The sequence below is a fragment of the Petromyzon marinus genome, chromosome 32 (assembly GCF_048934315.1).
Source record: "Petromyzon marinus isolate PM22_M1 ecotype Great Lakes invasive population chromosome 32, UKy_Petmar_22M1.pri1.0, whole genome shotgun sequence".
NCBI lineage: Eukaryota > Metazoa > Chordata > Hyperoartia > Petromyzontiformes > Petromyzontidae > Petromyzon > Petromyzon marinus.
The window spans coordinates 14,238,841-14,266,437 of NC_133698.1; the positions used below are offsets into that span (position 1 = coordinate 14,238,841).

The 27,597-nt window shown below is 50.2% G+C and overlaps 1 protein-coding gene across 1 annotated transcript; it reads right to left on the reverse strand.

The window, feature by feature from the left end:
* Positions 1–517: 517 nt before the first annotated feature.
* RPUSD4 (RNA pseudouridine synthase D4) lies at positions 518–7,541 on the reverse strand. The gene is made up of 6 exons (XM_032964728.2): positions 6,973–7,541; positions 5,705–5,958; positions 5,098–5,223; positions 2,553–3,003; positions 1,948–2,194; positions 518–1,520 (listed from the first exon to the last, which is right to left on the reverse strand). Exons 1-6 carry the CDS (start codon positions 7,040–7,042, stop codon positions 1,313–1,315), a joined length of 1,356 nt encoding a protein of 451 aa, XP_032820619.1. The 5' UTR covers positions 7,043–7,541; the 3' UTR covers positions 518–1,312.
* Between the last annotated feature and the right edge of the window lie 20,056 nt (positions 7,542–27,597).

The window sequence follows — 27,597 nt, forward strand, 5'->3', positions numbered from 1 at the left end:
AGTGATTTGTTTACCTTGCGTGTTTTTGTAGTGTTTGTTGTGTTGTTGTAACGTTGTTGTAACGTTGTAACGTAAAATCTGTGAAAAAGAGCTTCAAAGCTTATCGGATTCCTCTGGTAGAAATTATTCTGATTGCAATCGGCCTTGGGTCAGGTTGAGGGATCAACTTATAGTTGATCCATTTACAGATACAAATAATGAGATGTGGAAAACGCTATTTAATTGCAGAGCCTTTACACGCCGACGAATAATCTTCATCCAGCACTGGACAGATCATGGCTGACGACTCATCGTCACTACACGCGGTGCCATAGTTCCAACCAAAAGAAAACTCAAACACATTTGTCAATAACAGTGTGGCCTTAAAAGGAAAGTATCAGGTGACGTTTCGGGCAATGGGCCTTTTGCAGCCACATGAATGTATTAATTTTTCCAAACTATTAAAAGGGCAATCGTGGAGGGATCTGAATCAACTTCAGTTCCCACAGACTCCATCAAACAACTCCAAACACAGCCATTCACGAGCTTCAAGTATAAAGTTGTATTTTTTGCATAGTAAACACACGACGACACCATGAACAGAACGCACAAGTCTATACTTCGCAATATAATTCCAAATGTGCTATGGGCAGCATGTTATGGGGTGGAGTATCCACTTGGAATTTTCACAGTGAGCAGTGCATCACCCAGTTCAAGAGAATGGCTTAAAAAAATTTGCTCGGCATACTTCCAAGATCCCTTTAAGAACCTTGTATCCACACACACGAGGAGGCACCCTTTTCTTACACACTGCTCCTGGGAAATGATTGTTGCATGGCAGATTTATTTTACAATTTCCATAGCAGGAATTCAGCCAATATTTTTTTGCAAATGGGACTGTGTAAATCATTGGTTAATGGGGCTGAGATTATCAACTTGCTACAGCTGAGAAATCAGTTTAATTCTAGGTGGCTGAAATCTTGGATTTGAACCCAGGTTCTTGGGGTTGCTGGCTCAGTGCTGACCTCTGAGCCATCCGGCCACCGCAACCATTTAATGATTATGTTTAACTGTGCTGACTGGGTCTTGTGGGGGACTCATCCTCATTACACCAGACAACTGGGTAGAATGTAACATTCTGCACCCTACTACCGATGCCACGCCCTGGCCTCCAAGTCACCCGACCACCTGGCAAGAGTTCACAACTTGACCATGCAGGCAGTACGATGTTTTAGTCACGGTGGCCGAGCGCAGGCCCAAAGGTCGAAAACTCCACGCGTCCCACAACTGATAGCACATGTCCACTTATGCTGAGGACACTGTGGGGGGGGCCCTACTGGGAGGTCTCCTCCTGTTCCTCCGCCTCAGGGAGCTGGATGCCCAGCTTCTTGAGGCTCTGCATGAAGAGCTTCGGGGGGCGGCACTGAACCACAAGGGGGTCTCTGCCATGGCCCAGGCCCGGCAGCACCAGGCGGCATGCGTGGAGGTGCAGGGGCACGCGGCGCGCGGCTCCTGCCGCCGGCCGCTCCTGCCCACTTCTCCTGCGACACACGGAGAGGAGACGGAGGGAGATGGGCGGTGAGGAAGGGGTCAGTAAGAATAGATAACCATCTTAATAATAATTATTAATAATAATTATTAATAATAATTATTATTATTCCCATTCTACGTGACTTTACCGAAAGAACCCAGAAGATGAAACCCTGCAGTCACGAAAGCTTTAAATCGAAATAGATATCCAATTGCTGAATTTGGTTGCGCGAATTGTTCTTCAACTTACCTGTGGGCTGAAAGATAATCGGAATATTAAACGTTTGGACAAGTGGCACTTGAATTTGCTTTCCTATGTTGGGTGGTGGAGGGTTTCACGATAAAAACAAACGACTTGATTCTGGAATCAATTCGCAGCCCTTGAATGGTGACCGACGATCGAATCTGTGAGGTGGTGAATCAAGAGGGGATCCTCACGCGAGTCCGAGCTTGCGCAGAAGTGCTGGCGACAGCCGCTGCGGCACGAGTCCCTGGCCTTGGCGCCTTGGCGAGTACTTGTGGTCTCCTAGCGCTGGGGTGCCGAGCCCGAGCGCCAGGTGCACGCGTAGCTGGTGCTTGTGTCCCGTGAGAGGCCTCAGCTCCACCAGCGCACTGCGGCCTTCCGCACCCTCCGCCAACACGCGGTACTGCGTCACGGCCGTCCGGGCTCCCCGTGGCAGTCGCCCTGAGAGACGCACACACACGGGTACAGGCGGAGTGATGCACGCGCGCACACATATACACATGGGTACAGGGGGTGAAAAACATAAAGATACACATGGGTACAGGCGGCGAGATCTGTAAATCTTCCCAGGAAATTAAATGCCCCGGTTTCTGTGAGTTATGTAATAAAACACCACTGAAGACAATGCATTTACATGTAGTTATCCCTTCTTCTGGTAGTTTTACATTTCTATTTGCATGTGTCCTGGGTTTTTTGTACCTCAGCGGGGACAGCCCTAGATAATATGGCTAGTTTCCGAACGTTCCCCACCCGTGTCGTTACATAACGAATGACAAAAAGAGAGAAGACCAGTACGCACTTTTCACGAGGGCATTGCTGGCATCGACGTAGTGGAACCTCGGCATGACGGCCATGCGGTAGGTGACACCGTCGGGCCCCTCGTGCTTGCGCTCGCCCACGGGCAGGTCTACGACGCCCCGGGCGGGCTGCGGCACCCCCACCGTTACGGCCCAGTAAGTGCGCTCGGCGCGCCGCTCCCTGAGCAACGAGGCCACGGCGTCAGCTGCCTCGGCGTTCCGGGCCAACACCAGCGCTCCCGTCGTGTCGCGGTCCAGCCGGTGGCACAGGTGGAGTTTTGATGCGGTGGCGTCGTCGCCGGCCGTGGTGTTTTTGCGGTGGCGACGGCGAGAGGGGTGACCATCTAACAACTGCTCCAGCACGGGTAGCACGGCTGCCACATTGTTGCGGCCGACCCCGGGACCTCCGTGCACGGGGATGCCATACGGTTTGTTGACAACGATCAGCTCCCGCTGAGGGGTGGCGGCGTGAGAGGTTCATCGTTAAAGGTGACCAGCCGGTCAATGGCGATTCAATGAACAGATTTGAAAACAAATAATTGCATCATTGCATTTTCATTCACTTGCAGAGGGAAATATATACACAACAATGAAAGATTAGGAACAGAATGATAACAAAGCAGAGAACGTGGCACAACAATCAGGGCATGGGCAGGACACGTTGCTGGAAAGGATGGCCGAAGAATAAAGACAATGGCGACCAAGGAATAGGAATGGATATGAGAGGACGTTCACCAAGGAGATGGAGCAATGAAATCAGGTCATGTGCAAGCAATGGCGGAGCCAGGATTTTCAGGTAGGGGGGGCAACCCCTCCAGCAATGAAAAATGATCGAGGAGTTGTTAGTAAGGACTTGTCTCTTGCTTTTTATTCGACCCGTGTGCGTCGATGGCACAGCCATCGATCGAGGGTCGAATTCGAACCGTGTGTGATCGGCATCGCGCTGGCTGAAGGTATTCCTTCAGGGAAGTCGTGTACTGTATAAGCAATTGCGCATAATTTTGTGAGTCACTTATAACTGCTTTTCCGTTACTTATTGCCAATTATGGACTCAGACTATTGTCCTATCATCTCATTGAGTCCCTGGCACGTAATAATATGCTACACAGTGGAAGTGGGGGTCGCAAAATGCCGATCGAAATCCCTCATTTCGATCGGATCATTGGGGGGGCATGTGCCACCCCACCCCCACCCCCCCCCCACTGGCTCCGCCAGTGTGTGCAAGTGCTAGGCAGATCATTCGATTTTAGGAAAATTTGGGAGTCCTTCATTCTGCAGTGGACTGATCATGACTGATGTTACAAATGCATCGCTACATAAAAGTAATGCAATACAGTAATTATAACATTTGATGGCATAACTACACGTAATATAAAGCCAAGAACATTAACAAATTAGCAAATAAATAAGGTGTTCAAATATGTTATAGACCTGAGCACTGGGATAGCAACTGGTCTCGGAAGTAAATTGTACAATCCTGAAATGCACAATGGTGAAATATAACAGAAAAACTCGAAAATAATTCATGACCATTAAATAATTTATGCCCATTTCAACTTCTCGGTTATATTGACAGACCACGGGGAAGTAACTTAAGTGCTAAACCGTGTTCTCTCGTCACGGTGCACTTTGGCCCCTAGTCAACATGCTCCCGACACACAACTAATGGTGGAGCACTCTGGCCAAAATACGAACCAACACACCTCAGAACATCCCATTTGTCTACTTGTCACAGCTGCACATCTCTGAGAGCACTCTCAGGTTAACGAACAGACAGCAAAGTCCTTCAGGTGCCCTGCATCAACATCACAACTGTCGAGTGTGCCTTTGCTAAATGATACCAAGGTTAAAAGGACGGACTGCAAGACCATCGCCGCATCGACAAGCTTGGATCAATTACAGATCAGACAAATTAGTTGCAGTTCAAAAATTAGCTATGAACAATCAGTCGTGTGCATTGTATAAATATACAGATGAATAATTCATACATATTTTGGGTATTTCATCTTGTGTTGAATACAGGCTCAAAGGCCCAACACATCAAGTGGCAAGCAATGACCAGAAGGTGTCATTGATGGATAATTAACACGTCTCTTGAAATGAGCAAGGTTGTAAAAACATGGGAGAAAGACGATGGAAGGGAATTCCAATGTGGTGCAGTGCGAGGAAAGAAGCAGAAAGAGAAGTGTTTTGTCGTTCAGTATGGTGGTTGAACAGCGTCTATGAGAGAAACAGCCTGTCTGGTAGACAGTCCTCAATATGGGTGAAGGAATCAACGAAGGAAGTTAATGGGAACAGTAACTATGGTAGTAGCAACAGCAGAGTGATAAGGAGATGACAGACCACCGATGAACGAGTGTATGCTTTTTTGTACAGTAGATTTGGTTTGTTATTGTGTTTATAGATCAGTGGTTTGTTGGTTCATATGTAAAAAAATAGCGTATGTATTGAGATGTAATGACACACGAAGCACAGCAAAAATATCAAGTAATTACGACAATGATGAAAGAGGTGGTGAAGAAGCAGATGCCATTGACCCTCACCCACCTGCTGGTGGATCACATTCTTGAGCAGTGCTTTTGCCAGCACCGTGGGATGTACGTGCTGCAGTAAGGTCGTCTGCTTCTTCAGGTGCTGCGCCTGCCTCTTCACGGGATCATCGGGGACTGCAGCCTGTTCAGCAATGAGGAGGGCGGGAGGAAATAGCAGGGAAAGTACACATTGACATGATGTGCATCCGCTCAAGGCGAGGCTGTCGGGTAGTCTTCTTGTTAGTGATCTACCATAATCTGCTGTTGTTGTTAGAGTTGAAGTCAGGAGGACAGTGGTGTAGCTAGAGTATACAGGCAGTGCAACTGCACTGGGCCCACGGACCAGGAGGAGGTCCACCACAGTGAGGAGGTCCACCGCAGGTGCCAGATGAATTGCTACATGAAAGGGTGGTGCTTTGGGAGGCCTTCATTTAACAGTGGATTGATCGAGGGTGATGATGACTGTACAAGTCATATTAGCGTCTATCCAATAGTTAATTAAGCCAATTTATCGACGAAAACATTGTGATGGACGGTTGTTTTGCAGCCGGTTATTAATTCCTCTTTAATTATAACCCTTTAGCTATTCTATCATAGAGAGACACAAACAGTGAAATGGAAACCTGATGCTTGGTGCGACTCCGGCTGCCACGAGCTGGCTTTGCATCTCCCCGAGACCTCATCCTCTCCAGGAGTTCCGCTGCCGTGAGCCTCCCCTCTCCACCTCCACCCTCTGGGCGTTGTCGAGTGCCGCCCGCCGCTCCTGCTGAACCCTGGGCCCGCGAGGTCTCGCGTGTCCTGTAGCGGGAGGTCGCCGCTTGCGACGCGAACGGGGCCCATTGGCCCAGGGCAGGAGCAGCCCTCCTCACTGGCCATGCTGATGGAGGGTCAAAGGAGACGTCACATTTAAACAAACAAGCAGAAAAAATGCCTCCTCCACGTACCTGTCCCTCCATATATATGTGCATCCAGAAGGCCACGATCCTGATGGGATGTGTTAAAAAATATATTTTATTCTTTTACGTGACAGGTTCCAGTGTGTGAGGCGTGTTATTGTCTGTTCATTTTGCTACTTCTATTCTCCAGGACGATGCAAATTATCATCTTGCATTACATTTATAAATGGTAGAGCATTATTATCGAAGTGGAGTGATGGGATTGGTTCACCTGCACGAGGTGAATGGCAGCAAAACTTGACCCTGAGACACCACGAAAGGCATTGGTGCAGAGATCTAACTCTGGAGATCCCGCTCACTGGTGGAGGATAACCTTTGAACTTACTGAGGGCCAACATTGTACTTTTAAATAGCAACTTTGGCAGACCACAGAATAAACACAGTACGGAAACGTGTAAGTGATGAACAGAATAGTGCACATCGGGAAAGTATGAGAGTTATACAACGCACACACATGGCTTTGTGCATTCACAGGTTTTCTGGTGTAGTTTGAGACAACACAAAGATTAGGACGAACACCTCCGTCACTTCTGACGAAGGGTCCCATTTTTTGTATTCATATATATTAACCTGGAAAACCTCCCGTGAGATGGAACATCTCGTTTTGTAAGATTTATCCCGCTTCTACGAAGCAATGACATGCAATGACACGTGTGTGTGCGTGCACAGGCACGCACACACACGTGCTGAACTTACAAAGCACACGGTGCGCGTGCATCACACCCAGCCAAACAACACACGAACGCGCACAGCCGTCGCCCGAAACGTCGCCTATTACACATAGTATAAGCCATTATACAGCCGCGGTGTCATTGGTGAATGCGTTGGGGGTTTTTTTTGCCGTTGTGCCACTGCAAATGAAGGCAGCTTCATTCACCACGATGGGTGACCTCGGCTCGTCCACTTCGGCTACTGCGGGGGGCCTTAGCACTCACCGAATCCCGGGCCGACACCGCTCGTTAGAAGGCCGCAGGTCCAACAGCCCGCCCGGCGGAGCAGAGCCATGGGAGCCGGGGTCGAACTCAGGTGACAGGAGCCGTGGAGAGGGAGGGAGACACGGGAGTTGGGGTCGAACTCAGGTTGCAGGAGTCGAACGAGGAGACCCCCGGGGGTCTGTGGAGACGAGGCCCGCAGACGCGGCCTGTGCAGCCCTCGGCCTTTCCTGGTCACCTGCGCCGGGGAGAACGCGACCCTGGCCGGTAGGGGGCGCTACCCCGCGCGGGTCCGGTGATTACGGAAATGTGCTGTTGAGCATTACTGTGATTTTTATTAAAAATATTTCACCTCATTTGATGGGACTGTAAGCGCGGTCCTTGGTAGGTCACGTGTCGACCGTGCAACAGCTGCGGAGACTGGCAGAAGGAAGGAAATGATGGCGACATGTGGTGTATTGTTCGGCGTGGCGCGGTGCACCGTCTGTCACACGAAGGCAATGACACCCACCAGCCTCACGCCACATCAGGAACCTCCACCGCGTGCCTCCCTACCCAGCCGTGGCCACGGGGAGGCGCTGGTGCAGCACCACGGGGAATTGGAGGCGGTCGAGTGGCAAGTTGTCCCGCGGGCGTCACTCGTCGGTTACCACGTGGGGGTTGTGCATTTAGTGGTTTCAGATTTTCTGCGAGGCCAATAACAGTGAATGATGCGATAACCGATGGAAATTAGTGCGATTATTTAGTAATCCACTCTCACTGGCCATTACATAATAATGGTGTGGACACGACGAGCTGACAGTCCATCGCCGAGGCGTCTGTCCGTGTCCTCCAATGCAGTGGAGGCCACGGGCGCGTGCACGCGGCGCAACGAGTCCCTGATTGGTGGAGGTGCGTGTGACCCTGTGGTGCGTCACAGACGATGCTCTGCGCTTTAGGATCCGCGTGCTGGGTGACGTGAAGATGGCGCGCGTGGCACCAGCAGAGCCGTCTCAAGCGTACGGCGAATCGGAGCGACCACCCCAGGCTGACCGGTCGCGTGGTCGCTTCACGGTCCATCGAGGAGGATCGTTGACAAACGCTGTCTGCTACCTCTTCAGTATATCTGCGTGTCGCGAGGGAAATCTCCATTTAATTGGCTTTGTATTGCAAATCTCCATCGTCTCGGCACAAGCGACGGAGGTGGAGACGCGGTGTACATGGTACAGGTACTGCCCGTCTTGTGTGGGCAGTGTGCGGCCACTCAATCGAGTAGGAACCTGGCGGTCACTCGCTGCGATTGGTTGATGGCCACGCATTTATTTTCGTAGAATTATAAAATGAGCAATCTGATTGATCCAAGGGGTGACGGACGAACGCCGGACGGGCAGTGAAAGTGGAACGTGTCCATTATTGAAGCGTCAAACTCGGGTGGGACTAGGCTCACCACTTTCCCCACTGTAGCCCAAACCGGGACACGTTTCTCAGACAGCCGAGGTCCATCAGAACTGTGCCATCTATGGTTATTATCCTACAGCGAGCTAACCACGGCAGCACTGCTCCACTATAATTACTCGAGTATGACAGGCTTATCTTTCCGGCTCAGCTAAGTTTGTGGTTATTGTAAAAATAAAAGAAGTGATTTTAATGACTTCTAAATGTTGCGAGGCAGTGGCGGGCGGGCGAGGTGTGGGTCGATAAGAAGCCGTAACGAGCGAGAGAGGAACGCCAGGCCAGGACGGAGGGCAGGGAATGTGGAATTGACGCTGGGGTCGAGGAGACGGCACGGGAATAAAGCCACGCGGGCTACACGCGGAGCGTTGTCTCGGCGCCTATACAGAGCAGAAACAAAGCCGCAACATTCAAACAGATTGAACTCTCTACAGTATATATACGGTATGTAGACAGTATATATTTACTGTATTTTGGTGGTACAATGAGAATCCAATTTAAATTCAAATCCTTCTCTGACATTGCGCGTTGCATCGCGGGGTGCTCCGGCGCTGTTTGCCCCACGTGCTGGGAGCTTTTTCTTCACGGAATGGGCTGAAACGTCGGACGTCGTCCCGACCACCATTGCACCCCCCCCCCACCCCGTTAATTGAGTTGTGTTTCGCGTCATGGTGTCTGGTGGCTTCCTCTCCCGCTGCGTCCAGAAGCGACCGGACCAGGCGCCAGGATCGCGGGACCATTATCACCACCATTATCATTACCACCATCACCACCACCGCCATCATCATCTTTATAATCGCCCCACCGGGTGTTATTCTACTGCACAACCCGGGGGAGAGGGGGGATGGGGGATGAGACAGCCATGGACACAGCCTCCCTGCACCCGTTAACCCCCTCCCTCCACTCGTTAACCCCCTCCCTCCACTCGTTAACCCCCTCGCTCCACTCGTTAACCCCCTCCCTCCACCCGTTAATCCCCCTCCCTCCACTCGTTAACCCCCCTCCCTCCACCCGTTAACCCCCCTCCCTCCACCCGTTAACCCCCCTCCCTCCACTCGTTAACCCCCCTCCCTCCACTCGTTAACCCCCCTCCCTCCACTCGTTAACCCCCCTCCCTCCACCCGTTAACCCCCTCCCTCCACCCGTTAGCCCCCTCCACCCGTTAACCCCCTCCACCCGTTAACCCCCTCCCTGCACCCGTTAACCCCCCTCCCTCCACCCGTTAACCCCCTCCCTCCACCCGTTAACCCCCCTCCCTCCACCCGTTAACCCCCTCCACCCGTTAACCCCCCCTCCCTCCACCCGTTAACCCCCCCTCCCTCCACCCGTTAACCCCCCCTCCCTCCACTCGTTAACCCCCTCCCTCCACTCGTTAACCCCCTCCCTCCACCCGTTAACCCCCCCTCCTTCCACCCGTTAACCCCCTCCCTCCACCCGTTACCCGCCTTCCTCCACCCGTTAACCGCCCTTCCTCCACCATACACATCCACCCCATCACACACAACTATGCCACCACCATCGTCCCATCGCACACACGCCCTCGCCATCAGTTGTTGGGTTGGATGAGTGGGTTTTAATTGTGTGAGTGGGTGGCTGAGCGCGTAGATGAGTGAGTGCATGAGTGACTGGGTAGGTGGGCACATAATGAGTGGGCGATCGAGTGGATGTGTGAGTAACTGAGCGTGCGAGCGAGTTCGTGATTGAGTTGGTGATTGAAGTGGGCGCGTGGTAGAGTGAGTGAGTGACTAATGGGTTAGTGAGTGAATTGACGATTGTGTGAGTGAATGAATCGTTCTGTGAATAAATGAGTGGATGCTCGAGGAAGTGCGTGAATTGTTGGCTGGCTAAGGGAGTTGGTTGACTGGGTGAGTGAGTAAGTGAGCGAGCGAGCGAGCGAATGGGTGCATGACTGGGTAAGTGTGTTAATGATTCAATAGATATATGAATAGATGAATGAATAGGTGAGTGCATCAATCTCCTTTGTCAGCTCGGCACCTATCCCCAAGCAGCTCCGTCGAGGCCAACCATAACGTGGAAAGGTTGAATTACGAATGACAGATACATTTCTTCATTTACTGCCGATCATCTTCATCACAGCCAGCTCGAATCTCAATCCACCGCTGGATAAGGGCCTCCTCAGGCTGGTTAGTGCGGATTTTGGTAAAGGTAGGGAAGGGGCGTAGAAGAGACAGTACAACAAATTACTTTTGCTGTACAGAACGCGGCTTGCCATCGTGGCCCCGCAGTAGCCGTTAGCACCTATCACGGCTGTCGCCCGTCCCAGCACAATGACAAGCTCGATCCTGCTTAGATTCTGAGACCGGGGGCCTTCCGGGAGCCCTGGCCACAGGATCGCTCGACAATGATGCCCTAAATGACACCGCTCGAGATTGGACCTCAAAAATATCCCCCCCATTGTTGGGATCGGTTTCGGACCCCTGTCGGGGGAGGGGCAGCCCCGGGGTTAGCCTCGAACCCCCCCCCCCCCCACTTTAATTCTCCCCCCCCCACTTTAATTCTCCCGCTTCCCCGCTGCAGGTAGAGGTTGCACAGTGGCAGTGAAGGTGCGCGGAGGGAGATAAGGGCGGCAGTAAATGTGAGAAATCGAGAGAAATTACATCGCGTACAATTTTGACAGCTCTGAGATTTAAATCATTCAATATGTATGAGTTGGGGGAGGGATCAGTGGGCGGGGAGGGGCCTGGGTGGGGGGGGGGGGCTCACGATGAGTCAAAACTGTGGTCTGTTTGGGGAGCGGTGGCGCAGTAGTTAGCGCGATTCCGTTACACACATCAAGGTAGCGGCTGGACAGTTGATACGGGATAGAGAGGCTGGACACTCCTCCTGCACGGTGGCAGTGTGGGGGAGAGAAAGATGTTACCACGGCCAGAATACCACACCTGGGACACGGCGGTCGATATTTTTCTGATTTCCTTTTCAGAAGAGTGCAGCATCATTTCTTTAAGCGATCGTTCGCGCCATGAACGATAGCGGCAGGACTCGCACGGAGGGACAATGCCTCACAGACGGGCACAGTCCCGCAGGGCCGTCCACAGGGGTGGTGCGGGGCCTGGGCCAAACCCCTGCGCCTGGGCTCGCTGACGCCTTCAAACTAAACGGACACTGTTACGCCTGACACCGTGACGTCGAAGCGCGGGATCCCCCAAAGTGCGGGGCTCGGGGCAGTCGCCCCGATTTTCCCTACCCGAGAGACGGCTTTGACAGAGGGGTATTTTCGGACAATATTTCCGCACCCGGAACAACACATCCAGGATACCTCTCGCTGTGGGCTCTGGATACAATCCACGTCATAGTTCATAGTTCATTTATTTGGTATAGCCCTGTGAGCCATTCGGCTCTTGAATCGGGTGCAACCGCAACAAACAAAAAACATGAACAAGAAAACATCTTAAAGTGATTTTGTGACTGTGCAAACAGAAAATACAGGAAAAAAATATCAAAATATTCCTGAAATAGCACCGTACACCAACGCTGTGTGCAAAAATCCCAGTGGGATGCAAGTCAAACAACAACAACAACCACAAGACAACTAGATTAAGGCCATCAGTCTAACTCCGTACTACAATAAACAAAAACATGGCCAAAACAAAAAAAACTTTTCGAAATCACCAATATAAAAGCCATAAATGCAATGTAACAGTGATCATAGGGACTGTGACCGAATTTTCAACAATAAACTACATAAATAAATTATAACACCAAAATCTAGGGCCATAATTTAGGCCACTGAATAGCAGTGGCAGCTAGGGTTGTACAACTCCTCTAGAGCAGTTTTGAGTGAAGATCTCATAGGTAGTGATTCAAGTTGCAGTTTATTGGCAATAGCATTCCAGACCCTGGGGGCATCAATAGCAAAAGCTCTTCCTCCAGTTTTTGTACGGCAATAGGGAATGTGAAGCTGGTAAATGAGCGAAGACCTGAGGTCAAATTTGTTCTTTGAAACAGAGAGGAGATCCAGTAGGTAATCTGCGGAATTTTTTATAAGTACATCGTGAATAAATAAGATCTGGTGCACAAGCCGTCGAACATTAAGAGATGCCATCGACTGCAGTCTATGAGCGAACCCTTGGTGAGAAACGAAGGCAGAAATGTCCCCAACCCTTGTTCGTTTTCCGCCTGCGTGCACTTTACCCCCTAATGAGTTGTTCACGGTTCACGCGCAGAGTTGGAATCAGGGGCCACCTCCCGACCACGCGCTCTAGGCACGGGGTGAAAGTCGTTCAAACAAAATTAACTGGGCTAACGTCACACCACCTCCCTTCCCCCCTCGCCCCCATCGTGCCAACTCTTAATTGTGCAGTCGCAAACAGAGAGCCCCCCACTCGCCACCTCACCCCCCCACCCTCCACTCTTCGCCACCCCCTCCTACCCCCACCGATGATAAGGAACTGAAGAGTGGCTCTCATGAAAGACCGCTTATTTCAAGTGGCCATCTGCAAGTCTGACCGCTTGGCATGTCTGACACTCCAATATCATGATTATCATGTTATTTATTTATACACGAAAGCCTTAGCCTCAAGATTCGTTTTCAGGAGGGTCCTGCCACAATGGGATGTTTGGCCAATTCCTCTTCCATGTCGGGGGGGTGTCCAGGGAGCCCCGGGGGACCCCACGCACCAGGTCGGCACTGAAGCCGTGTTCCGTGTTCGTGAACCTACTTGCTGCTCTGCCACCTTCTGGTCACTTCCTCTTAGCCTAGCGGGGTTTGGGAGTCTCACAAATCTCGACGACGTGATCCACCAACCCTTGCTCCCACGGCGCTTGTTGAGGGAGTATATGGGTGGCCATTGGAGAACGCGGATACAACCCACAACGTACGAGGGGATCGCATTTTACTTGGCATGTCCACAGACCGAGAGCTCAGCAACTCACGTACTTGCTGTGCTGCCATCTCCTGGAGTTTTGGTAGTCTAACGTCACAGCGTGATCTACCAACTCTGTGTCCACAGCGCTCAGCCACATAATCATTGTAATAGTCTGTCTCAACTGCTCTAACTTGGCTAGATAATGCGGTTTACCCCTCCCCCTCACCACGACTCCCCGCGACGTGGGCTAGGACCACCAAACCCCCCAGGCTTGCGGGAAATGTCGCATTACTGCACGGCCCAGCGAGCTGTCCGTTCCCATTAGCACCACCGCGACCACGTGTCCCTGTGTCTTAGTGTCCCTGTGTTTACGTGTCCCTGTGTTCACGTGTCCCTGTGTTTACGTGTCCCTGTGTTCACGTGTTACCCTGTGTCTTAGTGTCCCTGTGTTTACGTGTCTATGTGTTCACGTGTCCCTGTGTCTTAGTGTCCCTGTGTTTACGTGTCTATGTGTTCACGTGTCCCTGTGTCTTAGTGTCCCTGTGTTTACGTGTCTATGTGTTCACGTGTCCCTGTGTCTTAGTGTCCCTGTGTTTACGTGTCCCTGTGCTCCTGTATCTCAGTGTCCTTGTGTCTCAGTATTCGGGTGTTCCTGTGTCTCAATGCCCCCGTGTTCAGTGTCCCTGTGCTCAGTCTGCCTGTGTTCACGTGTCCCTGTGTCTCAGTACCCATGTGTCTTAGTGTCGCTGTGTTTACGTGTCCCTGTGTTCACGTGTCCTGTGTCTCAGTGTGCCTGTGTTCACGTGTCTATGTATTCACGTGTACATGTCTGGGTATTCACAGCTATCTGTCCCAGTGTTCCTGTTTCTGTGGTCATGTATTTCAGTGTCTCCATTTCCACATCTCCGTGTCTCCATGTTTATGTCTCAGTTTCTGTCTCCGTGTTCTCTTATGAAACAATCGAATTTGTCTCAGTGTCTCTGTATCTCAGTATCTGTACCCTTATTCCCGTGTCTCAGTATCCCCATGTCCACGTGTCTCTATCTATGTTCACGTATCTCAGTTTATATTTTTCAGTATATCAGTGTCCCCTGAGCACCCGAGCCCCCGTGTGCCCCGAGTCCCAGTGTGCCCGGCTTGGGTTCTGATTCCCCTGAATCAGAAACCGCGCCGTGTCGCTAACGTTTAGTGCATTGAATGAGTCGAGTCGTATTTAGAAGACGTGGTAGTGATGTTGCGTCCTCACAGGGTACTCGCTGACGTCACAGGCAATGAACGCGTCATTAACCCCAACTCTGGCCCTGCTTGGCCCCTGAGTCAGATTCAGACTTCGCCAAATGGCTCGTGGAAAACCACCCATACCGTGCAGGCCCCGCGCTGACTCGGCTCGGGTGTGTCAGTAGAAAACTATCCATACCGTGCAGGCCCCGCGCTGGCTCAGCTCGGGTATGCCAGTGGAAAATGGGATTCATGCTGAGCTAGTTGCGTACCGTCACGAGCTCACAGTGTGGGTGAACTCATTAACGCTTCATTATAGCCGAAGTTAATTAAAAAAAAAGCACCGATCTGCCTTCAATAGTGTTTTTAACATTCATTAATCGGCTGGATTCACACAGAGTGAGAGAGGAAAAAAAGCAAACAGAAAATGTAATATTCAGTGACCCCAATTTTATCCCCTGAATCAGAGTCCCCATTGAGCTTCCTGGGCCCCTGAGCAATTACCTTCTCTGCCTATGGATGGGGGTTCTCTCGTCGTGCCACAGGCTACTGTGAGCAGTGAGTCGGAACACAGGAGACCAATGTCGTCCCGTGCCTCGCTTTTATGATGGGTTATTGAGTTATCGATTTAATGAGTTAGTGGGTGCGTGCATTAACGAGTTAGGCGGTTGTGTGTTAATGACTTATTCGGTTTTATTATTAAAAGGTTTATGACCTTACCTGTTAAGACGTTTGGGTTTATGTGTTAATTAATAGTGCGTTGTGTTAATACGTGGATAAGTTTGCGTAATATTGAGTTAACGAGCTAATGCGAGGAGTTACTCGTGTTAAATGTGAACGTGTTTATTATTGAGACCATTAGCACCAGCAGACTAAGGCCTGAGTCCGTGCTGGTGAGCTGCTGCCCATCTTTTATTATGTATATAAAATGTTTTATTCCACATCCTCCCTCACATCAGACATTGCGACATGCTGACATTCTGCACGGCATTACCATCAGAGGCACCGGACTCATCAGAGCTGGTTATTTGGGACAGGGGGTGCCAACAGGTAAGTGCCATGGCTGGGATCAGGTGTTGAAGAGGCTTCTCACGAGCCCGTCTTAGTTCGACGGTATATTCCACGGTCATACATAACCCAAATTAATCATAAGCGGAGTTGTGCAGAATATAAATAACAAAATAAATAAGCAATGTCTCAGTCACGTATCGGTCTCTCCACATCAAACAATAATAACAGCAGCAGCAGAATTTCGGATGAATCCCATCAGCCGCTCGCACGGCCTTCTGGGAGCGCCGCATGTTGAGTTACGGCTCATTGTACTGTATGATTGTACTGTATACGTGTACTGTATGATTGTACTGCATGATTGTACTGTGTAAGTATACTGTACGAGTGTACTGTATCAGTGTGCTGTATGCTTGTATTGTATGTTTGTACTGTATAAGTGTACTGTATGAGTACTGTACGAGTGTACTGCACGATTGTACTGTATGAGTGTACTGTATAAGTGTACTGTACGAGTGTACGGTGTGCTTGTATTGTATGATTGTACTGTATAAGTGTACTGTATGGGTACTGTATGAGTACTGTATGAGTGCACTGCATGATTGTACTGTATGAGTGTACTGTATAAGTGTACTGTATGCTTGCATTGTATGAGTGTTCTGTATAAGTGTACTGCATGATTGTACTGTATGAGTGTATGATTGTACTGTGTGATTGTACTGTATGAGTGTACTGTGTGATTGTACTGTATAAGTGTACTGTGTGATTGTACTGTATGAGTGTACTGTATGAGTACTGTATGAGTGTACTGCATGATTGTACTGTATGAGTGTATGATTGTACTATATATGTGTACTGTATAGGTGTACTGTGTGATTGCCATGGAAGTGGGTCCGTGCCGACTCGATGGGCAGTGCACCAACCCTGCCTGCAGCAAGGCACTGCGCTGCGAATGGCGAACCCGCTCCAGTGTCGCGTGCCTTGGATTAAGGCTGTTGAAATGATGCAGTTCCAGAAGGGCGTCTGTACGACTCATGGAGTGTGCAAGAAATAGACTTGGTGCAGTTGAGTAGACGGGTATCGGAATTAGAATGCACATTGTTTGTTTATTTATCGTGTTGACAAATACCGTGTTGACAAATACCGTGCTGACAAATACCGCGTTGACAAATACCGCGTTGACAAATACCGGGTTGACAAATACCGCGTTGACAAATACCGTGTGACAAATACCGTGTTGACAAATACCGGGTTGACAAATACCGGGTTGACAAACACCGTGCTGACAAATACCGCGTTGACAAATACCGTGTTGACAAATACCGGGTTGACAAATACCGTGCTGACAAATACCGTGTTGACAAATACCGTGTTGACAAATACCGTGTTGACAAATACCGCGTTGACAAATACCGTGTTGACAAATACCGTGTTGACAAATACCGTGCTGACAAATACCGTGTTGACAAATACCGTGTTGACAAATACCGTGTTGACAAATACCGGGTTGACAAACACCGTGCTGACAAATACCGCGTTGACAAATACCGTGTTGACAAATACCGCGTTGACAAATACCGTGTTGACAAATATCGTGTTGACAAATACCGGGTTGACAAATATCGTGTTGACAAATACCGTGTTGACAAATACCGTGTTGACAAATACCGGGTTGACAAATACCGTGTTGACAAATACCGTGTTGACAAATACCGTGTTGACAAACACCGGGTTGACAAATACCGTGTTGACAAATACCGTGTTGACAAATACCGTGTTGACAAATACCGTGTGACAAATACCGTGTGACAAATACCGTGTTGACAAATACCGCGTTGACAAATATCGTGTTGACAAATACCGGGTTGACAAATACCGAGTTGACAAATACCGGGTTGACAAATACCGTGTTGACAAATACCGTGTTAACAAATACCGTGTTGACAAATACCGGGTTGACAAATACCGAGTTGACAAATACGGGGTTGACAAATACCGTGTTGACAAATACCGTGTTGACAAATATCGGGTTGACAAATACCGCGTTGACAAATACCGTGTTGACAAATACCGTGTTGACAAATACCGGGTTGACAAATACCGAGTTGACAAATACCGTGTTGACAAATACCGTGTTGACAAATACCGTGCTGACAAATACCGTGCTGACAAATACCGTGTTGACAAATACCGGGTTGACAAATACCGTGTTGACAAATACCGCGTTGACAAACACCGCGTTGACAAATACCGCGTTGACAAATACCGTGTTGACAAATACCGGGTTGACAAATACCGTGTTGACAAATACCGTGTTGACAAATACCGTGTGACAAATACCGTGTTGACAAATACCGTGTTGACAAATACCGGGTTGACAAATACCGTGTTGACAAATACCGTGTTGACAAATACCGGGTTGACAAATACCGTGTTGACAAACACCGCGTTGACAAATACCGTGTTGACAAATACCGTGTTGACAAATACCGTGTTGACAAATACCGTGTTGACAAATACCGGGTTGACAAATACCGTGTTGACAAATACCGGGTTGACAAATACCGGGTTGACAAATACCGGGTTGACAAATACCGTGTTGACAAATACCGTGTGACAAATACCGTGCTGACAAATACCGTGCTGACAAATACCGTGTTGACAAATACCGGGTTGACAAATACCGTGTTGACAAATACCGTGTTGACAAATACCGTGTTGACAAATACCGGGTTGACAAATACCGTGTTGACAAACACCGCGTTGACAAATACCGTGTTGACAAATACCGTGTTGACAAATACCGTGTTGACAAATACCGTGTTGACAAATACCGGGTTGACAAATACCGGGTTGACAAATACCGTGTTGACAAATACCGTGTTGACAAATACCGGGTTGACAAATACCGGGTTGACAAATACCGGGTTGACAAATACCGTGTTGACAAATACCGTGTTGACAAATACCGTGTGACAAATACCGTGCTGACAAATACCGTGTTGACAAATACCGTGTTGACAAATACCGTGTTGACAAATACCGGGTTGACAAATACCGCGTTGACAAATACCGTGTGACAAATACCGTGTTGACAAATACCGTGTTGACAAATACCGTGTTGACAAATACCGTGTTGACAAATACCGTGCTGACAAATACCGTGTTGACAAACACCGGGTTGACAAACACCGGGTTGACAAATACCGTGTTGACAAACACCGTGTTGACAAATACCGCGTTGACAAATACCGGGTTGACAAATACCGTGTTGACAAATACCGGGTTGACAAATACCGTGTTGACAAATACCGTGTTGACAAATACCGTGTTGACAAATACCGTGTTGACAAATACCGTGTTGACAAACACCGCGTTGACAAATACCGTGTTGACAAATACCGTGTTGACAAATACCGTGTTAACAAATACCGCGTTGACAAATACCGGGTTGACAAATACCGTGTTGACAAATAACGTGTTAACAAATACCGGGTTGACAAATACCGTGTTGACAAATATCGGGTTGACAAATACCGTGCTGACAAATACCGTGTTGACAAACACCGCGTTGACAAATACCGCGTTGACAAATACCGTGTTGACAAATACCGTGTTGACAAATACCGGGTTGACAAATACCGTGTTGACAAATATCGGGTTGACAAATACCGTGCTGACAAATACCGGGTTGACAAACACCGCGTTGACAAATACCGTGTTGACAAATACCGTGTTGACAAATACCGTGTTGACAAATACCGTGTTGACAAATACCGGGTTGACAAATACCGGGTTGACAAATACCGTGTTGACAAATACCGGGTTGACAAATACCGGGTTGACAAATACCGTGTTGACAAATACCGTGTTGACAAATACCGTGTGACAAACACCGTGTTGACAAATACCGCGTTGACAAATACCGGGTTGACAAATACCGTGTTGACAAATACCGGGTTGACAAATACCGTGTTGACAAATACCGTGTTGACAAATACCGTGTTGACAAATACCGTGTTGACAAATACCGTGTTGACAAACACCGCGTTGACAAATACCGTGTTGACAAATACCGTGTTGACAAATACCGTGTTAACAAATACCGCGTTGACAAATACCGGGTTGACAAATACCGTGTTGACAAATACCGTGTTAACAAATACCGGGTTGACAAATACCGTGTTGACAAATATCGGGTTGACAAATACCGTGCTGACAAATACCGTGTTGACAAACACCGCGTTGACAAATACCGTGTTGACAAATACCGTGTTGACAAATACCGTGTTGACAAATACCGTGTTGACAAATACCGGGTTGACAAATACCGGGTTGACAAATACCGTGTTGACAAATACCGGGTTGACAAATACCGGGTTGACAAATACCGTGTTGACAAATACCGTGTTGACAAATACCGTGTGACAAATACCGTGCTGACAAATACCGTGTTGACAAATACCGTGTTGACAAATACCGGGTTGACAAATACCGCGTTGACAAATACCGTGTGACAAATACCGTGTTGACAAATACCGGGTTGACAAATACCGTGTTGACAAATACCGTGTTGACAAATACCGTGTTGACAAATACCGTGTTGACAAATACCGGGTTGACAAATACCGTGCTGACAAATACCGTGTTGACAAACACCGGGTTGACAAACACCGGGTTGACAAATACCGTGTTGACAAACACCGTGTTGACAAATACCGGGTTGACAAATACCGTGTTGACAAATACCGGGTTGACAAATACCGTGTTGACAAATACCGTGTTGACAAATACCGTGTTGACAAATACCGTGTTGACAAATACCGTGTTGACAAACACCGCGTTGACAAATACCGTGTTGACAAATACCGTGTTGACAAATACCGTGTTAACAAATACCGCGTTGACAAATACCGGGTTGACAAATACCGTGTTGACAAATACCGTGTTAACAAATACCGGGTTGACAAATACCGTGTTGACAAATATTGGGTTGACAAATACCGTGCTGACAAATACCGTGTTGACAAACACCGCGTTGACAAATACCGTGTGGACAAATACCGTGTTGACAAATACCGCGTTGACAAATACCGGGTTGACAAATACCGTGTTGACAAATATCGGGTTGACAAATACCGTGCTGACAAATACCGGGTTGACAAACACCGCGTTGACAAATACCGTGTTGACAAATACCGTGTTGACAAATACCGTGTTGACAAATACCGTGTTGACAAATACCGTGTTGACAAATACCGGGTTGACAAATACCGTGCTGACAAATACCGTGTTGACAAACACCGGGTTGACAAACACCGGGTTGACAAATACCGTGTTGACAAACACCGTGTTGACAAATACCGCGTTGACAAATACCGGGTTGACAAATACCGTGTTGACAAATACCGGGTTGACAAATACCGTGTTGACAAATACCGTGTTAACAAATACCGGGTTGACAAATACCGTGTTGACAAATATTGGGTTGACAAATACCGTGCTGACAAATACCGTGTTGACAAACACCGCGTTGACAAATACCGTGTTGACAAATACCGTGTTGACAAATACCGCGTTGACAAATACCGGGTTGACAAATACCGTGTTGACAAATATCGGGTTGACAAATACCGTGCTGACAAATACCGGGTTGACAAACACCGCGTTGACAAATACCGTGTTGACAAATACCGTGTTGACAAATACCGTGTTGACAAATACCGTGTTGACAAATACCGTGTTGACAAATACCGGGTTGACAAATACCGTGCTGACAAATACCGTGTTGACAAACACCGGGTTGACAAACACCGGGTTGACAAACACCGCGTTGACAAATACCGTGTTGACAAATACCGTGTTGACAAACACCGGGTTGACAAACACCGGGTTGACAAACACCGCGTTGACAAATACCGTGTTGACAAATACCGTGTTGACAAATACCAGGTTGACAAACACCGGGTTGACAAACACCGTGTTGACAAATACCAGGTTGACAAATACCAGGTTGACAAACACCGGGTTGACAAACACCGGGTTGACAAACACCGCGTTGACAAATACCGTGTTGACAAATACCGTGTTGACAAATACCAGGTTGACAAACACCGGGTTGACAAACACCGTGTTGACAAATACCAGGTTGACAAATACCAGGTTGACAAATACCGTGTTGACAAATACCGTGTTGACAAACACCGGGTTGCCTCACCAAGAGAGCAGCCGCCCTCTTCGCGCTGAGCTCACGGGGGGTGCCACACTGCAGCAGCCTGTGACGTGTCACTCCCAGTGGGGGGGGGAGTGGGGGGTGGGGGGAGTGCGGGGTGGGGTGGGGGGGGAGTGGGGTGGGGGGAGTGGGGGGTGGGGTGGGGGGAGTGGGGGGAGTGGGTGGAGTGGGGGGTGGGGTGGGGGGAGTGGGGGGAGTGGGGGGTGGGGTGGGGGGAGTGGGGGGAGTGGGGTGGGGGGAGTGGGGGGAGTGGGGGGTGGGGTGGGGGGAGTGGGGTGGGGGGAGTGGGGGGTGGGGTGGGGGGAGTGGGGGTGGGGTGGGGGAGTGGGGGGTGAGTGGGGGGAAGGGGAACGCTTACGCGGCACTAACGACCCCCTCGCTATTTGCATGCACACAGCGAGGGTCCTCCCCGTAAGGCTCATTAGCCCCCCCCACACGCGACCCCGCACATGAACCCGCCCTGCCACGTGAACCCGCCCTGCCACATGAACCCGCCCTGCCGCGTGAACCCGCCCTGCCACGTGAACCCGCCCTGCCACATTAACCCGCCCTGCCACATTAACCCGCCCTGCCACATGAACCCCCCTGCCACGTGAACCCGCCCTGCCACATTAACCCGCCCTGCCGCGTGAACCCGCCCTGCCACGTGAACCCGCCCTGCCGCGTGAACCCGCCCTGCCACATTAACCCGCCCTGCCACATTAACCCGCCCTGCCACATTAACCCGCCCTGCCACATGAACCCCCCTGCCACGTGAACCCGCCCTGCCACATTAACCCGCCCTGCCACATTAACCCGCCCTGCCGCGTGAACCCCCCCCCCCTGCCACGTGAACCCGCCCTGCCACATGAACCTGCCCTGCCAGATGAACCCGCCTTGCCACATGAACCCCCCTGCCACGTGAACCCGCTCTGCCACGTGAACCCGCCCTGCCACATGAACCCCCCTGCCACGTGAACCCGCCCTGCCACGTGAACCCGCCCTGCCACATTAACCCGCCCCTGCCACGTGAACCCCGTCCTGCCACATGAACCTGCCCTGCCAGATGAACCCGCACCGCTCTCGTCAGGTTCATCTTGACGCGCGCTCTCGCGTTAGTCCCGGGCGCGTATAGGGACCCAGTGGGGGGCGGAGGGGTAAGAAGAGGGGGGGGTAAGAAGAGGGGGGGTAAGAAGAGGGGGGGTAAGAAGAGGGGGGGTAAGAAGAGGGGGGGGTAAGAAGAGGGGGGTAAGAAGAGGGGGGGATAAGAAGAGGGGGGGTAAGAAGAGGGGGGGGGGATTCTCTGCTTGACTCAGCGATTCACGTTCCAGGCCCAGGTCTAAAATTGCCGGTTCCCGGTATCAGCTCGAGCCGGGCTATGTCGAACATTCGTCAGCAACACAGTGGCGTTAATAGCAGATATATAGTACTGTGTATATATACTGGATATACAATATGCGACGTTATGGGCAATTGTGCTCTCCTTCATTTGTACTTGTGCCCGAAACGTTGCCTATTGATTTGTTTTCTTTGCAAGGCCGCAGTGTTAGAGTATTGATGTATGTGTTAAGTACTTGTGTGCATCACTGCCAGCGCAGTGACACATTCATAGTGAGATTGTTTAACTCATTGGCTATCGCACCGATTATCGGTTTCTCAAATAATCGGATAACACGACAATAGTTTGGGGGGAAAGTCTCACTTCTGTTCCCACGTGTGTCGCTGGACGGGAGGTGATGGGCGTGGCTTTATGACTGTGGAGGCAGTAATGATTGGTGGATCACACAATGGCTGTGAAATTCCCTTCCTCTCGGGTCGAGGAGGAAGTCATACCCCTGGCTTACTCCATGTGGATCACCTGTACAGGACAGGCCAGGGAGCTTCCACACAGCAGCGTTACGCAGCTGATGAAAACATAATGCCGCTCGACTGATTCGGAGTGAGACCTCTGCTGCCAAAGCGAAGCTGGTCATTGGTTAAATGCCCATGTATGGGAACTTTTCCACTCTCTCCACAACTGGCCTATCACTCATAGGGAGTTGAGAGGGTGGAATGTTGGAAATCACAAAATACTCAGTCAGATGCTTTGTTTTTGAGGGGCTGATGGTAAGGCCTCATTTCTGAGTGGCACGCTGTAGGTTCAGCACTCCTCAGTGAGCGGCAACCATCAGATCAGCAAACATAAATAACATGGTTGACCAATAGTGAGCCATTCATCTAAGAAAACGTTTTACCTTTTTTGGCAATAAAACAGTTGTGTTCAGATGTTAAAACACCAAACTGAAACATTTTGCAAGGAATCATGTGTGCATTAACCACATATACTTGTGGTGAACATGCAACAAAAACATGCTTTGGTAGTCTATGATGATGCATTGTCTTTAAAACTGATTGGTCCACACCAGAGACAGCTTTCTTTAGAACCTCGTCTCAAACAGTGTTAGACCAGAGGACGCCAACAGGCGAACAGCACAAAGACAATGCCACAATCAGAACATTAAAGACTCGGGCTGAGCCAGATACATCATGGGACCTCCCTTGCCAGTATCAAAATATAATAATTGGTTTTACCCTTTCTGGCAATAAAACAGTTGTGTTAAGATGTTAATACACAAAACTGAAATCTTTGCCAAGGAATCATGCCTGCACTAACCACACATTCCTTGACAGCACCCGGGCATCGATCTACAGCCTCCCATTGTATAAGCTGTACCAGATGGAAATTACTCTGGTACAGCTATGGAACGCTTCTTGATCTACATGGACAAAACAGATGTTAAATAATGTAGGGGCCAGAGGATATCTCCTCCGTCAGCCAGGATCTCTGGAGAGTTGTGGACCGCGTACCTAATGCAGGCATAGCAGCCACAGTCCTCAACCTCACCCACTTCCCCTCAGCATCGGGAGCAGGGGGAGCAGGCGGCGCCAACCACAGCTGCAAGCGATGATGACATTCTCGCAACTATTATGAGCGAGCCGAGACCAGGCTATTGTGGGTCTGCGACACGTGGAACACGTGTACGGACACACGTGGATGGAACACGTGTACGGTCACACGTGGATGGGAACACGTGTACGCGCGTACACGTGGATGGAACACGCGTACACGTGGATGGAACACGCGTACACGTGGATGGAACACGCGTACACGTGGATGGAACACGCGTACACGTGGATGGAACACGCGTACACGTGGATGGAACACGCGTACACGTGGATGGAACACGCGTACACGTGGATGGAACACGCGTACACGTGGATGGAACACGCGTACACGTGGATGGAACACGCGTACACGTGGATGGAACACGCGTACACGTGGATGGAACACGCGTACACGTGGATGGAACACGCGTACACGTGGATGGAACACGCGTACACGTGGATGGAACACGCGTACACGTGGATGGAACACGCGTACACGTGGATGGAACACGCGTACACGTGGATGGAACACGCGTACACGTGGATGGAACACGCGTACACGTGGATGGAACACGCGTACACGTGGATGGAACACGCGTGTACGTGGATGGAACACGCGTGTACGTGGATGGAACACGCGTGTACGTGGATGGAACACGCGTACGTGGATGGAACACGCGTACGTGGATGGAACACGCGTACGCGCACACTGAGATCTCAATATTAATGTGAATGGGCTCTAATCACGCGGGCAACGTTAATTGCTTAGCGCGTCACGTGGGACGTGTTTAACAACCATCGGGCGCGTACAGCGTGAAACGAGTCGATTTCTATTTAAACGGGAAGTGAATTGGTGAACGTGGATAGACGGAGGGCGGTGGTGGGGGGTCGAGAGCACTGGAGTCTGGGGAACCCTCGTGTGGAGGGGAGGTTGTGGTGGTGGGGGGAGGTAATTAAGTGGAGGCTGCTTTAATCAAGGGCCGCTCGGCACGTGGCCGCTCGGCTGAGTGCCGCGCTAATGTCCGCTCCGCGTGCACTGCAGACACGGGGGAGGGGAGGAGCCCGCGGGGTGCAGGCAGGGGGGCAGTGATTGTGGCTAAATCATGAATTTCCCATTACAGGCGGCACTGATTGTGTTTAACGGCAGGGGCGGAGGGGGGAGTTTTGTTGGGTTGCATGCGTTGTACATGATATTTAGCACTATATTACGGTATACGGTGGGTGTATATGGTGTGTGTATGGTCTGTGGTGTATGTGCCTTGAGTGCACGCTAATAGCACTGTGTGCCAACTATCGGGAGTACCTTTGTCTTTGTATTGTGTGTTCATGCGTGGGTGGCGCAGTGGATAAGCAGCACGCTGCACTGCAAACCCAGCAACATGAGATCGATTCCTGGCCACGGCTAACATCGTTGGCAAGTTGGCGGGTTTTAACGAGACATTTATATATTTACGCGATCTAACCCAAAACACTTCTATTGTGGATATTGGTCGCGAAAGCCCACCGCGTGTTCAACATTGGCAAGTTGTTATCTGTACCGGTCGCAGACTTCTCGCTAGGTTGACTCGGCCGTTAATGAGTACCCCTGGTGCGTGGTGTAAACCGTCGGACAGTGGGGGGCTGGCCGCCCCACCCCTGATGGGGCCTCAATAGGCGCTCGCTAACAACGCCCGCGGAAACAGCTTCAGGCTGGATGGGGATCTGGGTGGTGGGTGCGCCCCGCTATCCCATTCCTTGTGAATCATCGCAATCGGCTCTCGCCCTCACCACGTCGCATCGATTCTTTCAAGATTCATTCAAATGAACACGGATATCCATACAGCGCCTCGAGTGGCTGCAGGGATGAAACAATTACAACGTTCGAATTCACCCCGAGATGTACGGTTCCATCTCTCTCCAGGGGATACCATCTGTAACTCGACAATAATTCACCCGTTTTTTTATTATTATGATCACGAAAGCCTCATCGAGTTTCAAGACTCAGGAGGGTCCTGCCGAGATTCCGCAGGAGGGGGCGATGTCGCTAATGCTGCCGTGTGATCCCAACTGTTGGCGCAGTGGGGGGCACGGGTGGTGCGTCTGCCAGTCATCTCAGTGAGTCAACCCATGGCACCTGCCGAGTCTGTCCCGTGACCTCCTCCTGCCATCGAGCCTTTGACACTTCACGTGGTGGCCTCAAAGTGCACCTGGCCTGGCACGGGCGCCGTGGTGACGTCGCCGTCGCTTAGTGGTGAATAGCGGGTTTTGGTATTGATCCCAACTGAATAATCTGTCGATCATTTTTCAGCTTTGGGATGTTTTGCCAATTCCAGCTACATTGTATGTTTTTTTTGCAATGGGAGGAAACTGGAGAACCCAGAGGTAACCCACTCAGAACAGGGGGAGATGACAAACTCCACACAGAGGCGCCCGAGCCGTGACTCGAACCCAGGATCTTCTTTCTGCGAGGCGCGGATTCCCGTGGCGCCTTCAATCGTTCCTGGCTCAGCAGGGGCCAGCAACCAAAATAACAAGAAGAGCCATTTGATCAAAATCGGTAAAAAAACTCAATATTTCAAGAGCCACAATACGAGACGGTGCTTAATGAATAACGGCACGAAGCAGTCCTTAGAGCCCGCAGGTTGCCGACCCCTGCTGCTCAGTGATCGAATTTGTCACGAGCATCATCCTGTACACTAATATTCATCCAAATGGTTTGGTAAATGGAGTTGCCGTCATCCAGCAGTGGAGCGACGCGCGGAGGGACACGCACACGAGTTGGCCGCGTGGCCTGGAGAGGAGCCAAAGGGCCCAGACGACGCCTGGAGTGAGCGCGGGAGACATGACGAAGGAGAGCGCACGAACGAGGCACGGATTTCAGAATCGAATCGCGATGATTCGGTGCATTGGTTGCATGTCTACTGTTTCATGATGAGCCATGATCAATCCACTGCTGGATGAAAGCTTCCCCCCCATGTCACTGCCTTTCCTCACAATCTCAAACTGCAACATTCCATCCGAGCTCCCGCA